The following is a 22,454-nucleotide window of genomic DNA, read 5'->3' as shown; positions in this document are numbered from 1 at the left end:
TGCATAACATGTAAGTGTGAAGTAGGTGAGAGTGTCACAGTCTTTTTATTTTTTTTACCACCCCCCAATAAATCCTGTGGACTATGCAGGAAGCCCGTTAGTCCTGTTCATGTGATAAGTGCGCTTCTGTTGTGCCTCCTTGCTGTGAAGCTTGTCTGTTAAAATGAGGAAAGTAAACAATCTGAGTGTATCTTGTCCTACAGGTACAGACAGATACTTATCTGCGTACCTGCACACCCCATGACTAAAGGATTTCTGCATGCTCAGTAAGGTGCCAGAACTCGTACCTTACTAATGACTAGAGTGTGGCTTAAGGACACTGTATGACAGCATTACCCGTATGTCATAAGTATGAATAACTTCCATTAGCCTTATGAATACCTCACAATACACATACCACACACATCAATTTTCAAGACTTCCTTTAACCCTTGAGCTATCTTAGATGACCCCACCCTTACATTGACGTATTCTCCCTACCATGACAAAGGTGGATAAAGGTGGAAAGATTTCATGTAATCCATGGACACCAGTGAAGATCACAAATCATTGAAGAAAAAAGGTTCAGAGCACTGTCTAGTGGGTCTAGATGACCCAACTCCCAATGTTAAAGTGCCTAGGATAGCACAAGGGTTAAGGTGGCTGCATGAGCCACAAGGAAACCTGATTTTTCCTTAAGATTGTGTTGCACCTCTCTACAACCTTCCACAGACAACCAAAATATCCACAGAACCTGCACATGTCAACCCCTGAACTGCGTGTGACTAAAGGCATAAAAAACCCACAAGTTTGGTTCTGAGATGGTCACCATTCTGGTATGTTGTTTAAGAAAGTAAGTTCACTAAACAAGGAACAAAAGCTGAGGGATGTAAACTTCAATCCTTTTGAAAATATCACAATGAAAGAGCAGCACTGGCTTGAATGTGTTGGTACTTTTGTGAGTATTAAGAGCATTTAGTGCTGCTTCACATGACATTTTCTGCCCTCCTTTTATGATGTTTCCTCCAATTATTCACTCAAATTGAAGTTTTTTTTATTGTCTATCAGAGTTCTAAATTCAATGGATCTCACATCCCTGAAAAATAAAGCATCTATTGTGTTACATGTAGCTGTTTGACTAAGTTTATTATGACTAAATATTATTAATTTTAAACCACTTTCTCAAAGGTTTTTACTTCCCCTGGGGGGGGGGGGGGGGGGGGGGGGGGGGGGAATCCAAATAGTTATAAATCTCCCCTGATTTGGGCTTCTTCAAGCAATCAGACAAAGATTTGAGAGTTTCTGAACTAGACACCTGGAGTAAATCACAACATGCTTTCACTGCCAAGCTTAAACCAATCACTGGATAACATCTGGATCAGCTTTATGTTTCAGGTGAACTTATTCAAATTACACAGTGAGGACTGTGAGATATATGTAGTTGTTAGTAAAACTATTTCAAAACCACAAATCTCACAGTCAGTCACCTGTTTCTAAGGAGAATGGGTTCTCAGGTGAGGAATCATTGAACTTAAACACTGGTTTTACTGTCCATGTTTACAAACTCCAAAAAGAGTTCCTATTTCTGAACGTCTGGTTGCTAACCTGAGTTTAATTAAATATTTTATTTGACAGTGATGAGAATCTGCAGTAAAGCAGAGTCTGTATTTCTATTTTTTTAATGATTTTTCTGCAAAGCTGCACAGATATCTGTCAATTTCATCGTCTTCTCAACAGATGGGCAACAACATTTAATGTATTTTTTCTATTGATGCATCCATCTTGTGTAATTAAAGCAAAGCCTTCATCATATGGCAGGACTCATGTTCTTTGTAAAAATATATATTTTTTAATTTAAATGGATTTGTTATAAAATGTTTATTTATTTTATGGAGGATATCAAACAGAAGAGACTCAGAACCTTTGAGAGGTTAAATTTGCAGCTTCCTTCAGGTGGGCCGGTTCCCTGCAGGATAATAAATCATTCTCACAACGACGCGTTGCAGCCTGGTGTGAGACACACCCCCACTCCCACTCTAAGAAATGCCCAATAACTCTTTCTCAGATCTGCCTTGAAGGAATCCTGCAACGTTGACGTCAGGAGCAAACAGGGAGGACGGTGAACTGAATGATGATGGAAGGAGCACGGCTGCGGAGTCACGTGAAGAAGAACCCCACACTAATGAACAACAAGTCCAAACGGGAGGGGGGTGGGACAGATGATCCGGAGAGGCCAACACCCAGAGGGGCGAGGCTGCAAGCTCTTGCTGTTGAGCTGGCGTTACCCGGCAAGGCCCAAGAAATCCTTCCCTAATCCCCACCCACCTCACCGCCCCATGGCTAATCACAGCTGACAGGTCACCTGTCAGCTGACAGTCCTGTCCTGGACTCTCAGTCCGTTCTGCGCGATGGACTTTCAGGGCTCTTTCCTTTATTCTCACCTTTGCTTTGTTTTCTTGGGGGAATCTTCTGACCTTCGATGACCCCTGATGTCTTGTCTCCTGCTATCTCCTGGATGTGAGCTTTCTGGGTGCGTTGGGTGACATCATGCGTCTCCTTCTCCGCCTGTATGTATTACTCCTCTGCCTCAGGACCGCTCTAACCTTCTGCCCGTCCCAGTGTACCTGCGTTTTCCACGGACGCAGCGACGGAACAGGAACCAGGTATGTGAGTGTGTGTTCAGCAGCTTTACAAGCAGGAAAAATATAAAAAATCACCCCGTATAGATGGAAACCTGATGAATACTTATTGAAGCTCTCCAGTCAGTTCTTGTGAGTAACGATGATCATCCCAGATGTGAGTCCAGTCATACTGCTGGTCAGAAGAGTTTAATGACTGTTAACCAAATTTCTCATCAAAATGGTCCACTTTGAAGAAAACACAAGTTTGATCTCTGAATTGTTTCCTGTCTGAAGCCTCTGCTCAAGCACTGTCCTGTCTGTGCTGTTGCCTGATGGCCTCCTCTGAACTGTGTACAGAGAGCTCCTGTGGAGCACAGAACATCAGCAGATATTCTGCAGGACTCTAAAATGCTCATGAATCAATCTCTCGACTGTGATCAGAACGTTTATTTAGTGATCACAGTTTATGGCTGCAGTATTTATCTCTGACCCTAACATTGACCTTCAGCTGGAGAGCATCCCTCCAGTGCTGAGCAATGCTACAATAGAAGAACAAACCAAAGGACAGAGGTCTAATCAGACCTCAGGGGGAGTCACCCATAATCTTTTCTACATGCTTCCCTTTCAGATCCGTGCTCTGCAATGACCCAGACATGTCGGAAATCCCTGTCAACGTTCCTGTGGATACCATCAAACTCCGCATAGAGAAAACTGCAGTGCGGCGAATCCAAACAGAAGCGTTCTACTACCTGGTGGAGTTACGGTACCTCTGGATTACCTACAATTCCATAACATCAGTAGACACTGGAAGTTTCTACAACCTAAAAGTCCTTCATGAGTTGAGGCTGGATGGAAATATGGTGTCTGTTTTTCCTTGGGAGTCTCTAAAAGAAATGCCAAGACTGAGGACGTTGGACCTTCGCAACAACAGGCTCACCACAGTTCCCACTGAGGCCATCCCATACCTTCTCAACATCACTTACTTGGATCTGTCCAGCAATAAGTTAACAACTCTGCCGTCAGATCTCATGGACATCTGGCCCCCGTTCAATGGACAACCGGTGTCTTCTAATGCTTCTCAGAAAGTCGTGTTAGGTAAGAAGAAAATGTTCTGTCTGGCTCGGTTTTACAGGATATTAAAGCCACGCCAGGACACTTTTGGGACTTTGGTAATGACTTCAGGAACTTACAGCAGAGAGGGCACCAGCTCCGGGGCGGAGCTGAACTAGGTCAGTGAGGATAGTGTCAAAGTTCTCACTTTATTTACATTACTTAGTCATCCAGATTACCTGCAGGATGGTCAACCAGAACCAAGCATTAGAATGAGAGCAGACATGGAAGCTGATAAAAAGCTGGTGCTTTGATTCACATCTCTTTACATTTTAATGCATTGTATTGTCAAAGTTCAAAGGATTTTACAAACATTATCAGGTTACAACACTTTCTCAAAGATGTTTTATAAAAATGAACCATTATTTCAACTTTATGTAACCCAAATGAAAACTCAAACAGCTTTTTAACCTAATGTTGAGTTTGCTCTTTAACACGTCATTAAAACCGTACTCGCCTTGACTTTTTGGAAGTGAAGCTTGTTTGTGTACACAATTGTTCAGAAATAAACTCTACTAGAATCAGCTGCAGAGTCAGTCAGAGCTGAAGAAGCGCCCACTCTTCCACAGCCTCAGCAGCTGTGGATAAATCCACACGAGTTTGCAGACAGCAGCACCTCTGAGTCTGAGTTAGGAAACATGGAAGCAGCTGGAAGGTTCTGAGATTATCTTAAAAACCCTTGTGCTATCTTAGATGACCCCAACCTTACATTGACGTGTTCTCCCTACCATGACAAAGGTGGATAAAGGTGGAAAGATTTCATGTAATCCTTGGACACCAGTGAAGATCACAAATCATTGAAGAAAAAAGGTTCAGAGCACTGTCTAGTGGGTCTAGATGACCCAACTCCCAACGTTAAAGTGCCTAGGATAGCACAAGGGTTACTTGAGAACCACAAACAATGAGAAAAACGACCCGCTCCCTGGCTGGTCCAGTTCCTGGGTTCTGCCAGGTGGGACCATCATCACATGTCCCCCTTTGTATCACCTACAGAAACAAAAACACATAAATGCACTGTCCTTTAGGGGCCCGGGACCAGAACAATCTCCAGTAGTCTGTAAGCTAAATTCCAGTTTATGATATTTGTACAGGATAGGTTTATATTGTAGGACACTTAAAAGATTCTTAGAAAAGATGAAGATAAACAAACACGAAAATTAATGCATTTTATTTCTTAAAATAAATAGTTTTTCCTTCAAATTCTGTTTTTCCATGGAAAGAAATGTATAAAGACCACAGAGATTAGAAATTTAGACGGATCAGAATGTCTATGTCCTGAATTTGTCATTTTCTTTCAGCACAGTTAACAGAAACTGTGTCACTCCAGACTGCAGGAAGGCCAGAGGCAGCTTAGGCGCTTTACCACTGTTAAGACAGGCTAATCGGGTTGATCAGCTTACCATGCACCTGCACAAATAGCCATTGTGTGCATGAGGTGTTGGAAGAAGCTGCACTGGGAGTCCTCCTGCTTGTTTACGTTAGCTTTAACTCTGCATTGCTTTTTAAAGCAAAGTAGGAAGGAAGACTAAAGCTCCTCTGAGGTTTAAAATAGACTGTCAGCTCCAAAGTCAGCCTGCTGCTGAGGGGTTGACTTTTTCCTGTCGCCTCACCTGAGTTACTTTTACAGTTTTGGTTTCTATAGAACTAGGGCTGCAAAAGTTCTTAAATTCTGTTATAAATAAACCAGAACATTGAGTGAAAAATGCACAAAGTGATCAAGAAGCATGCTTGACACATAAGCTGCATAAACCCAATTATTCTCTTCCTCCCAGGTCTCCAGGACAACCCCTGGTTCTGTGACTGTAGAATCTCAAAACTGATAGAGATTTCAAAAATGGCAATCACTCCAGTGGTTCTGATGGACCTGTTCCTGACCTGTGCTGCACCAGAGAGTCTAGCAGGAGTCCTATTTCAACGTGCTGAGCTTGAGAATTGCGTGAAACCATCAGTAATGACATCGGCAACCAAGATCACTTCTTCTTTGGGTAGCAATGTTCTCCTGAGGTGTGATTCAACAGGATCTCCAACACCCACCCTTCACTGGACCAGGTCTGACGGCACAGCCATCGATAACACAGGTAAGAACCCTGTTAAGTTTAAAACAGAAAACTCTGCATCCTGTCCAGTTTGTCTTGACTTTGTGTCCTTGCTCCATTCCAGTTCAGGAATCTCCTGGGGAAGGAATCCAGTGGTCCATCATGAGCTTGCATGGAATTGAGAACAAAGATGCAGGAAACTACAGCTGCAAAGCCAAGAACGTGGCTGGCTCTGCAGAAGCCACCATCTCTCTGTCTGTTGCTGGAACCATCAGCACCACTGTCCCACCCCCAAAGCCGGGCATTGTATCTGGACTTGGTACGACAGCCACCCCCCCAACAGCTGTCTCCAACTTAGCCCTCACCACGGCCTTCCCAAGATCATCAACTGTGCTCTCTGGGGTCCAGAAGAGGCCCAGAACCACCCCCAGCTCTGCTTTGAGGGACTCTCTGAAGCAGACCAAAACCCAGGGGGGCAACGGGAGAAAACTCGCTGCAGATGAGAAGAGCAACAAAAGGGATGCTTCACAGCCTTTCAAAGACCTGGAGATCGTAGAGGAGACAGCTGACAGTGCTGTGCTGCTCTGGACTGTGAGTGGAGTACGGAATGATGCCCCTCTGACCGTTGTGTATTCACCCTACGGTGAGGACGACTCCAAAAGAACAGTGGAGACTAAAGCAGGGACTGGAAAGGTGCTCCTGGATGGACTTTCCCCTGGGATGAGGTACTCTGTCTGTCTCGTAGCAAAAGTTAACCCTGCAGCGAAGGATCCTTGCATTGACTTCTACACCCTGGACGATGCAGACAGTGGAGGCCAGAACCAGCTGTTCTTCATCATCAGCATCATTGCCTGTGCTTTGGCCCTGCCTCTCATCGCTCTGCTGGTCTACAAGATTCTGGCTCTTTACTGCAAAAGAGGCACCACAGAGCTAGATACAGAGGAGTTGGAAAAAGACAGTTATGTCAAGTTTGAGACAATTTCAATGAAACAAAGAACCCTGAACTCTCACCCGTCCGAGTTCTGGGCAAGAAGACCAACGAACGATTCAGAGCGGCTGCTGCTGTGCTCCCGGTCCAGCATCGACTCACAGATGACCTACGACAGTTCGCGCTCCGAGTATCTCTGCTGACTCCACATCACATCACAATCAGACCAAATACTCTGCCTTTCAGCATTCTGAGGAAAAGGGAAATGATCAGACAAATTGGGTTATTAACAATACACACCAGAATATTTCATAATTGAAAATGGAGATGTGATCAGTAAAGCTCTTGATAGAGGCTGATTTATGATAAAAGTGCAGTTGGACCTGTTGAATCTTTCAGCAGAATCCTGTTTTTGAGCCTTACTCTCAACAGAGAAATGGAAACGTTAGGCTAATCCTATCCCGGGAAAGTGTGTGTCAGTTTTTTTAGAGTTTGGTTTCACTTCAATGCCAAAAGTTCCTAAGTGTACGAAAAGATCGACAATAATCTCCATCACATCCGCTGTCGCTTCATGACTGATGCCTTAATAGACATGGCAGTTCTGTCAGTGTGTTTGATAGACAACAGGATGTGACTTATCTGATCATCGTTGCCACTTTATATGCTAATCTGCATGTCAGTGTCTGTCTACTCTTTGGTTTTTAATAAACTGAATATATGTGCAAATTACTCCGTTTTTAACACTTCCACATAATCCCTCAACGTAAAATTCTTCAGCTGTGCTGACAGAGCCTCTGGTCTAGAAGACTTTTCTTCACCAATTCCTTTCTTCATTAAATGAATAAATGATTATGAATTTGGATGTAGATAAACAAACCTTCAAGTGTGCTACTCATGTTTCATCTGGGTGGAAAATTGTTTTAGGAAATTATCCCAAAAGGACCTTTTTAGATTTGATTGTTTGCTATTCCTTTTGATCTGGCGGCTCTCAGGACTTCTAAAACAACACTTCAAAATGTGGGTGTAACATAATGCTAAAAACAAATACCAAACAACTTATTTTGACAAGACAGTGAACAGACATGTGTTTGTCTTTTCTCTCAAAAGTAGAGCTTCACTTCCTACTTTGTATCACCTCAGCTGAGGTCCAGACAAGCTGACATAATAGTGACATAAGAAGAATGCTGGTCTGTGATTGGTCAGACAGAATCCTCCTCTGATGAGGAGCAATCTCAAGGTTTGCACTCGCCCTGCATCTTCATACAGCTGAGGGTTCAGGTTTTTCTCAAATCACAGTGAATTCAGCCGTGACAGTGACATCTCTGAGGAGCCGCTGCACAAAGAAAAGCCACAAAATATGTTCTCTGACTTTGAGAGGAAAATGAATTCATTTACAAGACACGTTTCATGAGCTATACTGTGCATAAGGGTGTTTTGGGGGTTATTCTGAGAAATATTTCATCACAATCATTATTCTTTCTGACGTTTCAAACAGGTTGTGGAGTAAATCCAGATAAACTAAGAACAGCAGCACAGAATAAAAACTTACAAAGTTACCTACTCTTAAATGACTAACAGTGCTTTAAGTACAGTACTGCCACTTCTTAAAATAACTCTGCAGAGTACCTCGAATGCCAGATTCCAAAGATATAAACAATTAAGATTCTTGTTTTAAGAAAAGATAAACATTATTATCATAATTAATTGAATTATACTATGCCTGCCCACCCACATGTGTGCCACAAGTCTCATCAATCATGCATCAACATCAGTCGTGTCTTACTGAGAGATCAGTCAGGATGCACTTTAGTGTTTAAGTATGGGACACACGTTTCAGCACAAGGGTATCACCCTCTTCTCCCTCCCACTCACACATGGTGCAGAAAGAAATAAACACAACAGAATAAAATAACTAAGAGCAAAACAGAGTCCCAGGCCCAGACAGGCAAATTGAAGGGTATCCCACAATTCCTCATGCTGCCTGATCTGACAGTGGGCCCATTGTGTCTGTCACCATCACCACAATATATTATCACTAGACTAAGAGAGTGTAACGTTATCAATAGAAAGGCTTTACATCCGGCTATTGCTAAATGAGGCCAAACCTCTTGACAGTGATTGATCAAGGGATTCTGAGTCTGCTTTTAGGGCAACTACAGTCGCCAATCATAAGTGAGCTTGTTGGTAGTCCACACCCCTCCTTTCACTGAAAGCGATCCCTGCTCCCCCAGTCAACTGATGTTCTGTCCATGGGCACAACGACGCAGAGCCTCCAGAGCCTGATCAACGACTTCCACCAAAGCCACCTGGACAGGCTGACACCTCGACCCCGTGGTCGACCTTGGCATCGGAGGGCCCCTCACTTCTGGAGCCGCTTACAGGAGGGGGGCTCTGTCAGAACTCTGTCCTCCGGAGTTCAGGAGCAGGAGCAATCTCTAGAGTACTAAAAGCACTTCATTTCCCAGTGTGGACTTTGTGTTTGCCACACACCTGACTCTCATCCTCAGCATAGCTAAGCACTGTACTGAGCTCAGCGCGAAGTATTATTTGTGCCTTTCTGCCTTCATTACCCATCACTGATCTGATGACCTTATGCCTGTTATCGACTCCTGCCGGCCTGACCCTGTTTTAGCTTTGTGGACTTTCAGCTGAGCTAATAAACCTGCTGTATTTGGATCCAACTGTCTGCCTGTTCTTGTGACACACACACTACACCACTGTACAGCCTGTCAATGTGTTGAGCAGAAAACTGAACCCCACTTTGCTCTTGGTCTGATTAGTGCCTTGCATGGCATCAGTGTGTGAATGTGTGTGGGTGAATGGGACTTTGACTTTAACAAAGTCCCGGTCCCGGATAAGCGGAGGAAGATGGATTAACAGTGTATTAAGACTAGAAAATCATATCATCCGGATCGAGTCCGCTTAATTTGGTCTGGATTCTTAAACCAGACATTTCTGTTTCAAACCAAAGCTTGTAAACAAAAAAATGTGACAGAAGATCTCTTCAGTCATACAGTACGTGTGTTCTTCAGGAACTACATTTTTTACTTGCTACTTTGGTATGGTGGAGTCACTCTGCAAGGCTGTTACTGAGGAGACGACAGCTGAGAAGGTACCATGATAAGTGTTTATGATAAATTGTCGGGAAAACAGTGTGAGAACCATTGTGTGTCACGTTAAAAGTTGTTTTAATGAGTCTGCATTCATCCGGCCGGAGTTGCTGAGTCTCATCAATGCTTCACGTTTCTTCGTGGCTCTCTACATCATAATGCACGGCTACAGTGGCTGTTTTGGTCCAGTTGTTGCGGTCCAGGCATGAAACATGTTCACACTGAGGAAACTCAGAGTGAACCGGAGCTCAGTCCCATTGGAAACGAACCAAGACCACCTCCAAAGATGGGCTAGAGAGCAGTTCCTGGATGTAGACCAGGGTCCACTTGGGTGTATTCTGACTGAAAATTTGTTCCGGATAATCTGGGGAAACTAACTCTGGTTCACTTTGAGGAAGGTACAAAAGCTTAATGTAGATATAAAGCATTTACAGTTGGCCAGTCCTTACTCGGTTGGCCCAGACCAGAATGTCTCTCATGCTGTTGCAGTGATTTATTGAGTATTGTGGGCAATAATACTTCAAACCTCATCAGGACTGTTTGTGTTTCGTCTGAACGTTAACCTGAGACTGTGTGAAGCAGATGTGTCTCTGAGCTGAATGTACAACAGTTCAGTTTCAGCTTTGCTGCCACAGTCAAGCACACTATTGAACCTCACAACACCCCCCCCCTACTCATGCTGTCGACAGCGGGGCTAACACACTTTTATGACTCTCAGCAGCATTCACTCACATCTCTCTAGTTAATCTGGATTGACAAAGTCATCTGCTCCATGTTGGACTATTTGCGCCACTTGTGAAGAGATGATCACGAAAAGCCAAGTTTTACTTCAATTATGTAAAAAAAAAAAATTTATAAAGCATTTTCATTATAAAGGGGGGTCAGAGGGCATCTGATGATGCAGAGACAGACAAAGACAAAATCACACGAGCATCTGTCTAGCAGTATTCCCCAATCCTTGGGCCACAGACCGGTGCCGGTCCATGAGACAGTCGGTATCGGTTTGCAGAGAAAAAAACAACACACATATAGTCCTAAAGTTGTGTCCTAAAGAACACAACTTACACTTTTTACATTTTTATTTTGAATCTGAAGGAAGCTCTATTTCATGGTGCCTCTGGGAGTCGTCTCCTCCCCCCTCTCTTCTCTGCTTCATTTCCAGATTGGACCCAGCTGTCGGCATTTACCTCATCACCTGCTTCTGTATTTAAGACGGCTCCAGTACAATATTCATCGCCATTTTGTTGCCCACTATGGTGCATACATGGTCGAACCCATCTCAAACCTCGTATATCTCATGCTCTTGACTAACTCAAGCTCTCGATTTGCCTACAGAGATCATTCATCCACAGTGCTGACCTGGGTCCAGTCACAAGATCCTCATCCTCAAGATCAACTCCTTGCATCAAGTTACAACCGCTCTCTGACTTCATCCATCAAGAACGCCAAGCCCGTTCTCCCAACACCAAACTCTGCTTACCTGCATCTCACCTCTCCACGTTGCCTCCTAAGAAACTTACCTTCCTCTCCACGCCTCACTACTCCATCTCTGGTGACGTCGCTGCTGCCAAGCTCTCTACCACCAAAGACTAAAATAAATCCATTATCGCCATCTCCAGTGTTTGTCTTTCTGGGTTTCAGCACTTGGGCCTGTTCTCGTCCTAGCCGAGCATGACTCTTTATTTTGGAAAACGACTGGTTTCTCTCTACATCTGACTCATTCTTGATGCACGTCAAATCAGTTCACGTCAAATCAGATACGTGATGAAAATCCATCAGCTAGTTTTTTTTTTAAAGAAGCTGCACCAACTGCTGACTTAAAACCCACAAAGGAAACAAAAAACAAGCGTTTTTAGGAAAGTTTTAAAGAAACAGGAGAAATGCCTTCGACTTCAAAGAAAACACATAAGCTGCATTTTCTGTAACAGACAAAAACCAGGAGTCTTTACCACATATGGATTTATTGCAAAAGTTGTTTCCACAAACCGTAATAGTGATGCATAATATTCAGCAACCAACTGTTTAATGTTACAAGGATGCTGCTAATAAAGTAGTTAAAATGGTGGATTCACTTTATGATTTTTTTAAAATACCAGTTTTAGTCACTTTTTAAGATCTATATCTAAATCACATTTTAATGGTTCCTTAAAGTATAGATAAAGTTTCATGCCGAAGCAGATATTTTACAGAGTATGAAGATAAAAGTTACCGTCGTGAGTTACAGTAAGGAAAACTGGAAGCTAATGTAAATAAATAAAATAATTGGATTGCCACTTCAGCCTCGTACAGACCAGTCCATGAAACTATTGTCTAACATTAAACTGATCCATGGCCTTAAAAAGGTTGGTGATCACTATGGTTATAGAAAAACTTAGTTAATCCAATCTGCACTTGCTGTCAGACAGAACAATCCCCAGCTGTTTTGTTTCAAAGGAAAGTGTGAAATCTTAAAGACAGAGTACGTTCCACCACTGAGGAACCTGGCAGCCGAAGGCTGTTCCCTTTTCCTGAACATGTCTGGTTGCAGCCCATGTGTGACGTGAGACACGCAGCAGACTATTAAATTATGTGCATTAGCATTTGTATTGTTGTCTGCACAGAGTGAAATGTGGGTTAAGGTCAGCAACCTTCAGGATGTTCACATCAGGCTGAACACAAGGCAGCTTTCTCAGCAGAATAAATCTTCTGCTTCCATTCGAGGCTGCTTGGTGCCGATGTTCATGACGGTCTCCTGGTCACATGAATGCAGGCAACCGTTCCTGACCTCTGTCAGTTGTTCTCCTGGAAAGAAGAGGACAAACAATTTAACGATAATCTGCTCCACCGTTCTCTAATGACTCAGCTGAGCTTCAACAGGAGATGGTCTGACATGTTGCTACCATTACAGTTTTTCTCAGTCGCTTTAGTACAATTCTCAGATCAGAATGAAATTCTGAGGAAAAGGGAAATGATTGAACAAACTATTTGTTCAATCTTCACATCATGATGTGACTTGTGCACATCATAAAAGCAGTTTCTCACTTCTTTGAACAAGTTGCAATTGCTTTGGTACATCCATGCAAATGATTACGTACAATTCTGTGCTTTTTGCTACATTATCAATTGTTTATGTCATGTTGATCAAAATGTATTATATAGTTCACTGTGCAATAGTCTTACTCCTCAAAACACCTAGTCATTAGTTCATCGTATAAGTCATTAACTGCAAAATGGTTGACCAGGTTGTCATAATGTGACAAACATATTTCGCTGTATTGCAAGAGAGGACATTCACTGTGATGTGGATGAGAATTTGTGGCCTAACATACAGGAACGACAAGAGGTGTAGGAAGACCACACCAAATCCTACTGCACTGCCTGTACTGTTGTACAGAATATTGTCCTGTCTTCTTTTCCCTTTGTGTTACTGTTTGCAGTGGGTTTTTTCTATGTTGGTATGACATGGTCTGTCAACAACTTACAATATGAACAATAAAAGTGTAAATGTGAATCTTGTCCAGTCTCTTGCAATCAAACAGAAAAGGTGTAACTTACATTTTACAATAATTACCATCAAAACTTTAGCCATAGTTTACATCAGAACCTCCCTCTAAAGTACACAGTTATATTGACAACATGACTAAGTAATTTGACTGTCTTGTTCGTAGACAATGACACAAGGACTTGACATTCTGATGGTACTGACATGTTCAATGACATGAAGTCTTAGTTTTGAGAGATGAACTAAAGATTTTGAGCAAGTTACAGGCTTTTGCAAGAAATCCATAGTGTTTTGCTGTTTGTACAAATTGTTTTGAGAAATGCACACACATATTTGAAAACTTCAATTCTGATCTGAGAATTGTACTAAAGAGACTGAGAAAACTGTAAAACAGAGCCTGCTGAGTGTGTGTCATCTGTATTATCTTACTGTAGGCATAATAAGGGGTTTGGTAGCAAACACTCACATTAACGTCCTGATCTACCACCTCTCCTTCCCACAGACACACAAGGTCTGACTTCCCAGCAAAACACTGTCCACTCCTACATACATACGCTGACATGCTGCTGGGAGCTTTTTTTCATTTTTTTCAACCAGACTCTCACATTTTGTTCTGATGGAGAACCTGGCTGCAGCTTTGAGAAGGTCTTGCTCCAGTGTGGCACTAGCATGTGTAAAATTCACCACAGGGGTGTCAGGAATTTCCATCTTTGCTTCCAAAACAGACTGGCTGCCTAAGAGCCCAAAGTGGGAGAGGGCAGGATTTCACACACTTATCCTGGTGGGGGTTGGACACTCAAGTGACAGGACTAGCCACCTCATTGAGGAGTCTGAAAGTTTCTCAGTGGGACTTTATCTTCTTTCACTGTGACATCTCCTGGCCTTTAAAAGGATGTTCAGAATCAGGGGGAAAATTCTGGAAAACTTTTGGGAATTCTTCCATGTTGGAGAAGATACTGGGAATGCCTGAGCCACAGTGAAGAGCAAGGAAAGAATTGGATGATGTTTGCTGCAGTGATAACAGCAGCAGCAATGATGTGCTCTGCATTGCAGAGCTCAGAAGCCCTGCAGCGGGGGCCAGCATGCTGGGATGGGTGGCTGTCAGGAACCGAGGGGAACGGCAGCTGCACAGGTTAGTGTGACCGCCAGATAGATAGATAGATAGATAGATAGATAGATAGATAGATAGATAGATAGATAGATAGATAGATAGATAGATAGATAGATAGATAGATAGATAGATAGATAGAAATAGATAGATAGATAGATAGATAGATAGATAGATAAAAAAAAAAAAGATAGATAGATAGATAGATAGATAGATAGATAGATAGATAGATAGATAGATAGATAGATAGATAGATAGATAGATAGATAGATAGATAGATAGATAGATAGATAGATAGATAGATAGATAGATAGATAGAATAGATAGATAGATAGATAGATAGATAGATAGATAGATAGATAGATAGATAGATAGATAGATAGATAATAGATAGATAGATAGATAGATAGATAGATAGATAGATAGATAGATAGATAGATAGATAGATAGATAAAACTTTATTAATCTCCCAAGGGAAAAATTCTGGTATCCGGCAGCAAAACACACACAAACACACACAGTAAATAACAAAATAACAATTCATAAAATAGCAGTTCATTTCATTTCAAACAGCCTGATAGCTGAGGGGACAAATGAATTCTTAAAGGGCTCTGTCCTGCAGCGCAGTGAAAGGAGCCTATTTGTCCTCTGTGCGGACATCGTGTTATGCAAAGGATGCATGGGGAGGGGGGGGCGCTGGCGCGGCGGTCGAGAAGTAGTTTGATTTGATTTGATTTGATTTGAACAGTCTGTGAACTGTTAACTGAGTTTTAAAAGCAAAATTAAACGTTTAACCCTTGTGCTATCCTAGGCACTTTAACATTGGGAGTGGGGTCATCTAGACCCACTAGACAGTGCTCTGAACCTTTTTTCTTCAATGATTTGTGATCTTCACTGGTGTCCATGGATTACATGAAATCTTTCCACCTTTATCCACCTTTGTCATGGTAGGAAGAACACGTCAATGTAAAGGTGGGGTCATCTAAGATAGCACAAGGGTTAAACAGGTAAATACAGATACCTGCGTTAGTTGAAATGATGCATCATTGTACACACCCAGAAGAATACTGTGAGCTTTTGAATCAGTGATTCATCAGACTGGATTCCAGAATGCAGCAGTTCAGTGACCTCAGACCAGACGTGTCATAATGTTGTTCTGCTGTTCCTTCTTGTCTGCCATGATCCCAAGAGTTCAGAGCAGTGTTTGTGGATGCACATGACTGAGCTGACATTAGCTCACAGGCAGTCAAGGGCATCAGGTAAAAGAGCAAAATTTTGGTGTCAGCTCCTGATGCCACAGATACAGAAGACAAAGAGCTTCCACCTTTCACTGAGCCCACGCAAAACAAGTGAATCTATTTGTTGACCTGTTGAAGATGAGGGATCCTGCATCACAATCTGTGATTGCTCAATTTTTTTCCTCGTTACAAAGAGACTTTTATTCTGACAAGTAGAGAAGTGACACAGTTAGAACATGAAACTGAAATGTTGAAAGCTGCATGAAGACTGTCAGGTTCCTGCAGTTACAGACAAACACTCTTTGTTGACACATTTTTATTTAATAAAAAGATGTCCCTCAAAAACTTTATTTTGTGGACTTGCATATGATTTCCTAGTAATTTCTTTCTCAATCATATGGAGAAAAGCTTTTGGTAAAATATAAAGCTGGTGCCGGTTTTCTGCAGCAGCTAAAAAAAGCCTATTTGAACAATATCTATTTAAAAGTTATTACGTTTTTTCTTACATTATATCAGATTTTTGACCGTGTGGAGTAAGGAGAGGAAAGTCTCTGTCAGACAGAATTCTGGGCTTCAGAACCAGAGAAGAATTTCAGAGACCCTGATGCTTGATTTCCCTCAGCTTCACAGCCTTTCCTGATGTTCTGCCATGGGAAATCCATCCATCGGATTGGCCTGGACGGCAGGAACCAAAAGCGGCTCGTGTCCCCAGTGGGAAGCTCCGTCCTACTCGACTTTCATTTCAAAGGAGAGAGTGTCTACTGGGCTGACAGGAGGACGGGGGTGATCTACACAGCTTCAGTGAGAGCAGCACGCAGACAGGTGATCATGTGACAGCAGAGTTCTCAGCGTGGGGATCCTGCTCTATAGGAAGATGCAGACGTCTCCTACACACCGATCAGCCATTCATAGTATCATCCGAACATGGAATCAATTTTTGATTTTGCATTAGGAGCTGCTTTTCACGCTTCATGGACTGAGACCATGGACTGCACCAGTTTTCTGTTTATTTCTCAGTTTATTTATGTAAATTACCCTAATTGAAATAAATGGATTCCTTCATGAGACATATATTTACACAAAACAGCTGTAGCACTTTAGTTAACAAAAAAGTTTACCTTAAACAGCAAAATCTGAACTTCTGCAAAAATTCACATCAAACAGGAATAGTTCATTAAAAAAAATATGCCAGTAAATGTCCCGTTGGACAGAGAATGAAAAAGCCTTTTCATTCAATGTAAATCTCCTAAGGTTATATAAAATTGTGAAGATGCTTTTGCGTGTTGTGAAGCACAATAGGTCTGGATTATATTAGACCAACAGTGGACAGATAGTCAAAGTGGTACCAAAACGCAAGCCTGCAACTGGTTATTGGTACCAGTTTAAGCAGTAAGTAGAAGGTGCGATGGGACTAGGAGGTTTGTTACCTGCAGCAATTCAGTGTAGACAGGGAGATGGCACAAGTCTTCATGTAGATTTATGTCAGATATTTGTAAGATGCTACAAAGCTGAAAGAATCCGATGTCTGGTTGTCAGAACAGACACAACTCCTGACATCTACTTCAGATTACACAAGCTTACTGCTATTTAGCAGCAGTCTGAGCCATGAGAACTGAGACTGTGCTGTCAAAGGAGGTCTGAAGGCATTTGAGACCCTCAGCTTTTGATGCTAGGTTTTCTTAATCTCTCCAGAGCAGAGTATTTGGGTACTTGGGGGCGCCATCTCTCAGGGGAAGCGGGTTGTTGTCGAGGAATGGCGTTGCTATGGACGGGCTGAGCTGGGTTCTTAGCAATGTTAAAGAGGGTGGTGCATGTTAAAGTCAGGGCAGTTTATAGAGGATCATTGTTCAGCAAAACAATCAAAGTCATCAGTCAGAGATTCACTGATCTCCATTCAGGAGCAGAAAAACCCTCACTGTTGTGATCTGGAGCTTGTCCTTATGTTTCTAATTAAATCAATTTCATGAATGTCTGTGTTCCAGAAACTGTACTCTTTTGACAAACACATCTCCGGCCTTGCAGTGGACTGGATAGGGAACTTTGTGTACTGGACCAGTGAGGAGAAGGGGGAGGTACGGAGAATGGATACGAATGGAAAAAATGAGAGGACACTTTTAAGGAATTTAACCAAACCAAGCTCCATCAGTGTTGACCCAACTTTCAGGTGAATCGCTTTGCTTTTCATATACACATCCACATCCAGTTACACAACCTTTGAGAAGAAGATCAGAAATATCAAAAACTTAGACTGGTGTTTCAAGTATTTGTGTTTTCATACCTTTCTAATCTGATTCTATAGATGACACACAATCACAACAATGAGTCTGCTTACACAACCTGCTTACACAACCACATTTTACTACAACATTCTGATAAATGGTTATCAGATCCTTTTAGTGACCAGACCTGATATGTTTACAGTGTTTACAGGAGGGGAGCTTTTGTCAAGTAGCAGTGGTTATACAGTATGTGCAAAATATATTTGATCGGATCAAAGGTCAGATTAGAATTGAACTGTTTACATGGACTCAGAAAAACTCTACTGGATTGTAACGAATGTTCACATACGCCATACTTCCACAGAAGTCTCTAAAATACCGGAAATGACCGTAGAAGAAGAAAATGCTTTGTTGTAAACAAACACAGCTGCTGCATAGAATGAGAAGGTCATCTAAGCATGCTTTTATTATTATTATGATTATTATTAAGTCCCTGTTTGCTCATAATTTTTTTTAATCTGTGTGGCCAATGCTTTATTCTTTGCCGACGAGACCCGGAAGAAGGGTTAGGATTACTAGTCATGTGCCAACAATGGCTGCACATTAATATGTGGTAATAACATCAGCCTTTATTTTGTCTGGACACAATTGGTAACACAAATCCACATGATTGTTTGCATGGTTTCTATGGACTGCGCAAAATTTCTGCATTGAAAAGCCTCCTCTGTTAACTCACACCGTCCCAGAGCCGATCCTCTGCTCAGAGACACAGTTCTACCGGGAGACACACCGTAATACACCGCATGACGTAAAAACAGCGCAGTAATGATCCATAATTGTAATTAATTGTTTACATGCACCATGCTCGGATCAGCAATTGGCAAAACCCACCTATCTCGACAGGAAGGAAATTCTGATCTGAAAGACTTCATTGACTTTATGTGTTGATCAAAAATCAAGTCTCCACAGTTCAACTGTTCTAGTCTGTCACATTGACAGTATATGAGCTGGACTGAGTGACCCCTCCCCCTGGTATTCCAAACAGGAAGTATACCCGCTGGCTCCAAGAAGCCAATATCCCATGGACTTCCATAGAGATAAAAACAGCTGTTTTTTTAACATGTTCTTATTAATCCTAATATTTTTATGATATAATTCCTTTATTGCAACTTATTTAAGTTATAAACTGACAAATTAGATGCCTTAAAAAAGTATGTGGACCTGCTGACCTTCTCATTCCAACATTCAAAATATTTGATTGACTGATTCTCTCAAGCCTTCATTTAAGTTGAAGGCTGGGAGGACTACAAACAGGCTCACTCCTGATTGGTGAAAGCGGTTGCCATGGAAACGTCAACTAAGACCAACTCGGACCAATCACTGCCTACTGACGTCAATGTGCTCCAACATGGCGGCGTCCATTTTGCAAAAAAGGGCAACTGAATAGAATTTATTTAGTTATACTTTGTAACAAAAAAACATATTTTGGGCTCATGCTGTGTCCCACGCTGTCACCCTTTCCTACATTTTCAGATATAAAAGTGGAAAGTGAACCATAAAACCTGACCCTATGAATCAGAAACCTACAATAATGTGATCATACAGCTGACATGATCATTAAATGCTATTTGACCTACTCATTTCATGAAAGACGTTTTATGATAATGAAAAAAAGTGTTGATTCTGAACTTTAGGGTTTGTTTTTTTGTAGTTAAAAGCACATTAGTAAAGTCTTCCTTCAATGGAAACCAATATTTGCAGGTTTTTGTTTTGGCTTTCTTTTGGGATGGTCTCCAGTGTCCAGCGGTCTGATGAGGGGGGTCGGATCATAATGACTCTGCTCACGTCAGCAGAGCAGCTCAAAGCACTGACCATCGACCACCAGCACAGGAGGCTGTTCTGGGCTCAGTTTGGTCTGCAGGGAGAGAGCGCCATCGCCTCCTGTGACTACAGTGGAAAGGTCCTCCACATCATGGACCTGCCGCTTCAGTGAGGAAGCACACACCTTTTCATTCTGAGAAAAAAGGAATGAAATATTTCATAAATATTGTCTTGCCTGTTAGGTCTCCCTCATTTGCAATGTCACTTTTCCTGGAGCATCTTTACTACACTGATGCCAGGTCACATGTGGTGAAGCGGTTGAACAAGTACACTGGTGGAAAGCCACTGGACGTTAACATCAAACCAATGACAAAAGCTCCTGTTGCCCTGAAGGTGGTGCATCCTCTCAATCAGCCAACGTCGCTGTCTTCAGGTGAACTTTATTGTTTTTCATTTCATGTGTTTCAACTTCCTGTTTCACTCACGCAGACAGGCATTGTTTTGAACAGGCTGTGACGAGAGGAGTGGCGTCTGTGTGAACGTGTGTTCCAGTCCAGGAGAGCCTGGCGTCTGTCAGTGCAGTGAAGGATTCACTCTCAGTAAGCAGGGCACCCACTGTGAAGGTTTGTACAACAAGGAAAACTTAGTAATAAAGTCAATGGAAGACAGATTACATGTCTCCATTGATGGATCACAGTTAGAACACAATTGTTTGAAGCTTTGAAAGAAAATTTAAACTATATTCCTGCCAGGGTGTCTCCAAAAAACAAAGTGGCCTTTGTAGATGAGCATTGAGTAAAAACTGAAAACACAAGCACATTGGTTTGCTCTCTGCAGATGTGAATGAATGCGCCCACTGGAACCACGGCTGCTCTCTCGGTTGTGAAAACATCCCCGGCTCATATTTCTGTACCTGCCCCGAAGGATACGGCCTCCTGCCTGACAGGAAAACATGCAAAGGTACCTCAAACTCCTCTTTGCCTTTGACCAAAGGAGAATATCCATAGCATCTGCTAATCCCTATTGAATCTTTTCTGCCTGTTTCTTTTTGAGATCTTTGAGTCCACTGTAGGTCGCTATAGAAAGAACTGGCTCAGTGGTCATCAGAGGCCATCAGAGGAAGAAATGTTTGAGTTCTCAGGAAAATCAGTGTCAATGAGGTCAAATCAGGTTATCAGGACTCATAAGAAAGACCAAAGTGCAGAAGACATGAAGGCTTGATCAATGTAGACATAATGACTGTATAAAATAAAGGAAAGCTGTATAGCTTCAAACGTGACAGCACAAAGGTCAAGAAGTAAACCCAAACACAAGGTTCTTTGAGACACTGAGGACAGCAGCAAAACACCTGAAGTGATAACAGAGCATAACCTGGTGTGAAGGTGACAGCTCCAGCTGGCCTTGGATTGAGTTAGTTAAGTGTGGTTAAATGTTAACCCTTGTGTTATCCTAGGCACTTTAACATTGGGAGTGGGGTCATCTAGACCCCAGAAGACAGTGTGCTAAACCTTTTTTCTTTAATGATATTTGATCTTCACTGGTGTCCATGGATTACATGAAATCCTCTTTACCTTTATCCACCTTTGTCATGGTAGGGAGAACCGTTAGTGTAAGGAACAGGTCATCTGGACCCCATCGGTTAGCACAAGGGTTATAGTGGTTTAAAGTGGTTCTAAAACTGTTTTTGATAGAGATATTTTATCTTTTATAGGTAGTCCTCCTGTCTACCAGCAGAGTTGTGTTTATTATATTATGTTTATTCCAAATGGTACCTTATTATTATTTATAGACATTTTTGCTGAATTTTTGGGAAAACTGGGATACATTTTTGTTTCTTTATCGTGTTAAACATTGGAAACAGGGATTTGATCCTAGTTCAATAGAAATTGATCCATCATTTGTCTGTGAATTGGAGGAAAAAACAGATGAAATTTAAAGAAAACATAGACATTGATGAGCTGGAAAATCCAGGCAGAAAAGCCGATGGAGCACAGCAGAGATGAAAACAGTCAATGGTCAAGACAAAGTGTGAAGTGGCAATGACAGCAGCTCAAGAGGTTCAGAGACTTTTCTGTTTCTAAATCAAGCAAAAAGGCTTTCTTTTTTGAACACTTCCAACTATATTTAACCCAACCCCAAAATATCTGTTGTATTCCCACGTCCACTGCTAAAAATGGCCTGCTGCTACATGTGTTGGGCTCTAATCCTAATCTATTTCAATCCCACTCCTTCATAACAATGGGGAAGGAGCTCCTGCACAATCAGATTAGATGATGAGGTGACATTTGCAGTTGGGAACATTTCTTGTCAGCAGCTTATTTCTGAGTTATTTTTAACCCAACCTTTGCCTAGAGAAGAAGCCATGCAATGAACATGACTGCAGAGATTACAGTGCAGCCGTTGCTGCTGCAGGCTTCCACTGTCCTTTACATCAGTGTTACCCCACCTTTATGTGGCTGCAGACCGGTGCCCCCCTGGGGATTTTACTGTGGCCCGGTGGAAAGGGGTGGGGGTTGATGAATTGGTTAATTTTGGTCGGTTTTTTCAAGGGCTACACAGTGGCACAGTGGTTAGTGCTCTTGCCTCACAGCAAGAAGGCCCCCAGTTCAAGTCCCTGCTGGGGGATGTGAAAAACAACAGAAATGGGCAACCTTTCCATCTGGAGTTTGCATGTTCTCCCCATTCTTCCATCTGTTCTTCTGTCCCTGCACTCATCCCTTATACATTTGCAACAAAATGTTCAACACACAACTTTTCTCGTGTAGCACGCCGACAAACTACTTTTGGCGCTCAAGTGACTAAA

The 22,454-nt window shown here is 42.2% G+C and overlaps 2 protein-coding genes across 2 annotated transcripts in view; both read left to right on the top strand.

Annotated features, from left to right (window-relative positions):
* Positions 1-2,226: 2,226 nt before the first annotated feature.
* On the top strand, positions 2,227-7,403 carry lrit3 (leucine rich repeat, Ig-like and transmembrane domains 3). Its single transcript, XM_004086550.4, has 4 exons — positions 2,227-2,642; positions 3,229-3,695; positions 5,483-5,788; positions 5,871-7,403. The coding sequence occupies exons 1-4, from the start codon at positions 2,527-2,529 to the stop codon at positions 6,875-6,877; spliced, it is 1,896 nt and encodes a 631-aa protein (XP_004086598.1). The 5' UTR covers positions 2,227-2,526; the 3' UTR covers positions 6,878-7,403.
* Positions 7,404-14,019: 6,616 nt separating this feature from the next.
* egf (epidermal growth factor) overlaps positions 14,020-22,454 on the top strand; it is a 31,432-nt gene continuing 22,997 nt past the window's right edge. Inside the window, exons 1-7 of the mRNA XM_020701754.2 lie at positions 14,020-14,397; positions 16,234-16,433; positions 17,594-17,775; positions 19,592-19,819; positions 19,894-20,084; positions 20,161-20,274; positions 20,489-20,611. Of these exons, the coding sequence (XP_020557413.1) occupies positions 14,265-14,397; positions 16,234-16,433; positions 17,594-17,775; positions 19,592-19,819; positions 19,894-20,084; positions 20,161-20,274; positions 20,489-20,611 (1,171 nt within the window). The 5' untranslated portion in view covers positions 14,020-14,264. The remainder of the gene's footprint in view (positions 14,398-16,233; positions 16,434-17,593; positions 17,776-19,591; positions 19,820-19,893; positions 20,085-20,160; positions 20,275-20,488; positions 20,612-22,454) is intronic.

Source organism: Oryzias latipes, chromosome 10, assembly GCF_002234675.1.
Source record: "Oryzias latipes chromosome 10, ASM223467v1".
NCBI classification, from domain to species: domain Eukaryota; kingdom Metazoa; phylum Chordata; class Actinopteri; order Beloniformes; family Adrianichthyidae; genus Oryzias; species Oryzias latipes.
Note: the sequence above shows the minus strand (reverse complement) of the source record. Positions and strands in the feature narration are given on the sequence as shown.

What these genes read in the sequence shown, in the direction of transcription:
- lrit3 (XM_004086550.4), top strand. Translation starts at nt 2,527, where the DNA reads ATGCGTCTCCTTCTCCGCCTGTATGTATTACTCCTCTGCCTCAGGACC. An exon ending in TTCTCAGAAAGTCGTGTTAG is followed by an intron (nt 3,696 to 5,482) that starts GTAAGAAGAAAA and finishes TCTTCCTCCCAG; the next exon opens with GTCTCCAGGACAACCCCTGG. An exon ending in CACAGCCATCGATAACACAG is followed by an intron (nt 5,789 to 5,870) that starts GTAAGAACCCTG and finishes GCTCCATTCCAG; the next exon opens with TTCAGGAATCTCCTGGGGAA.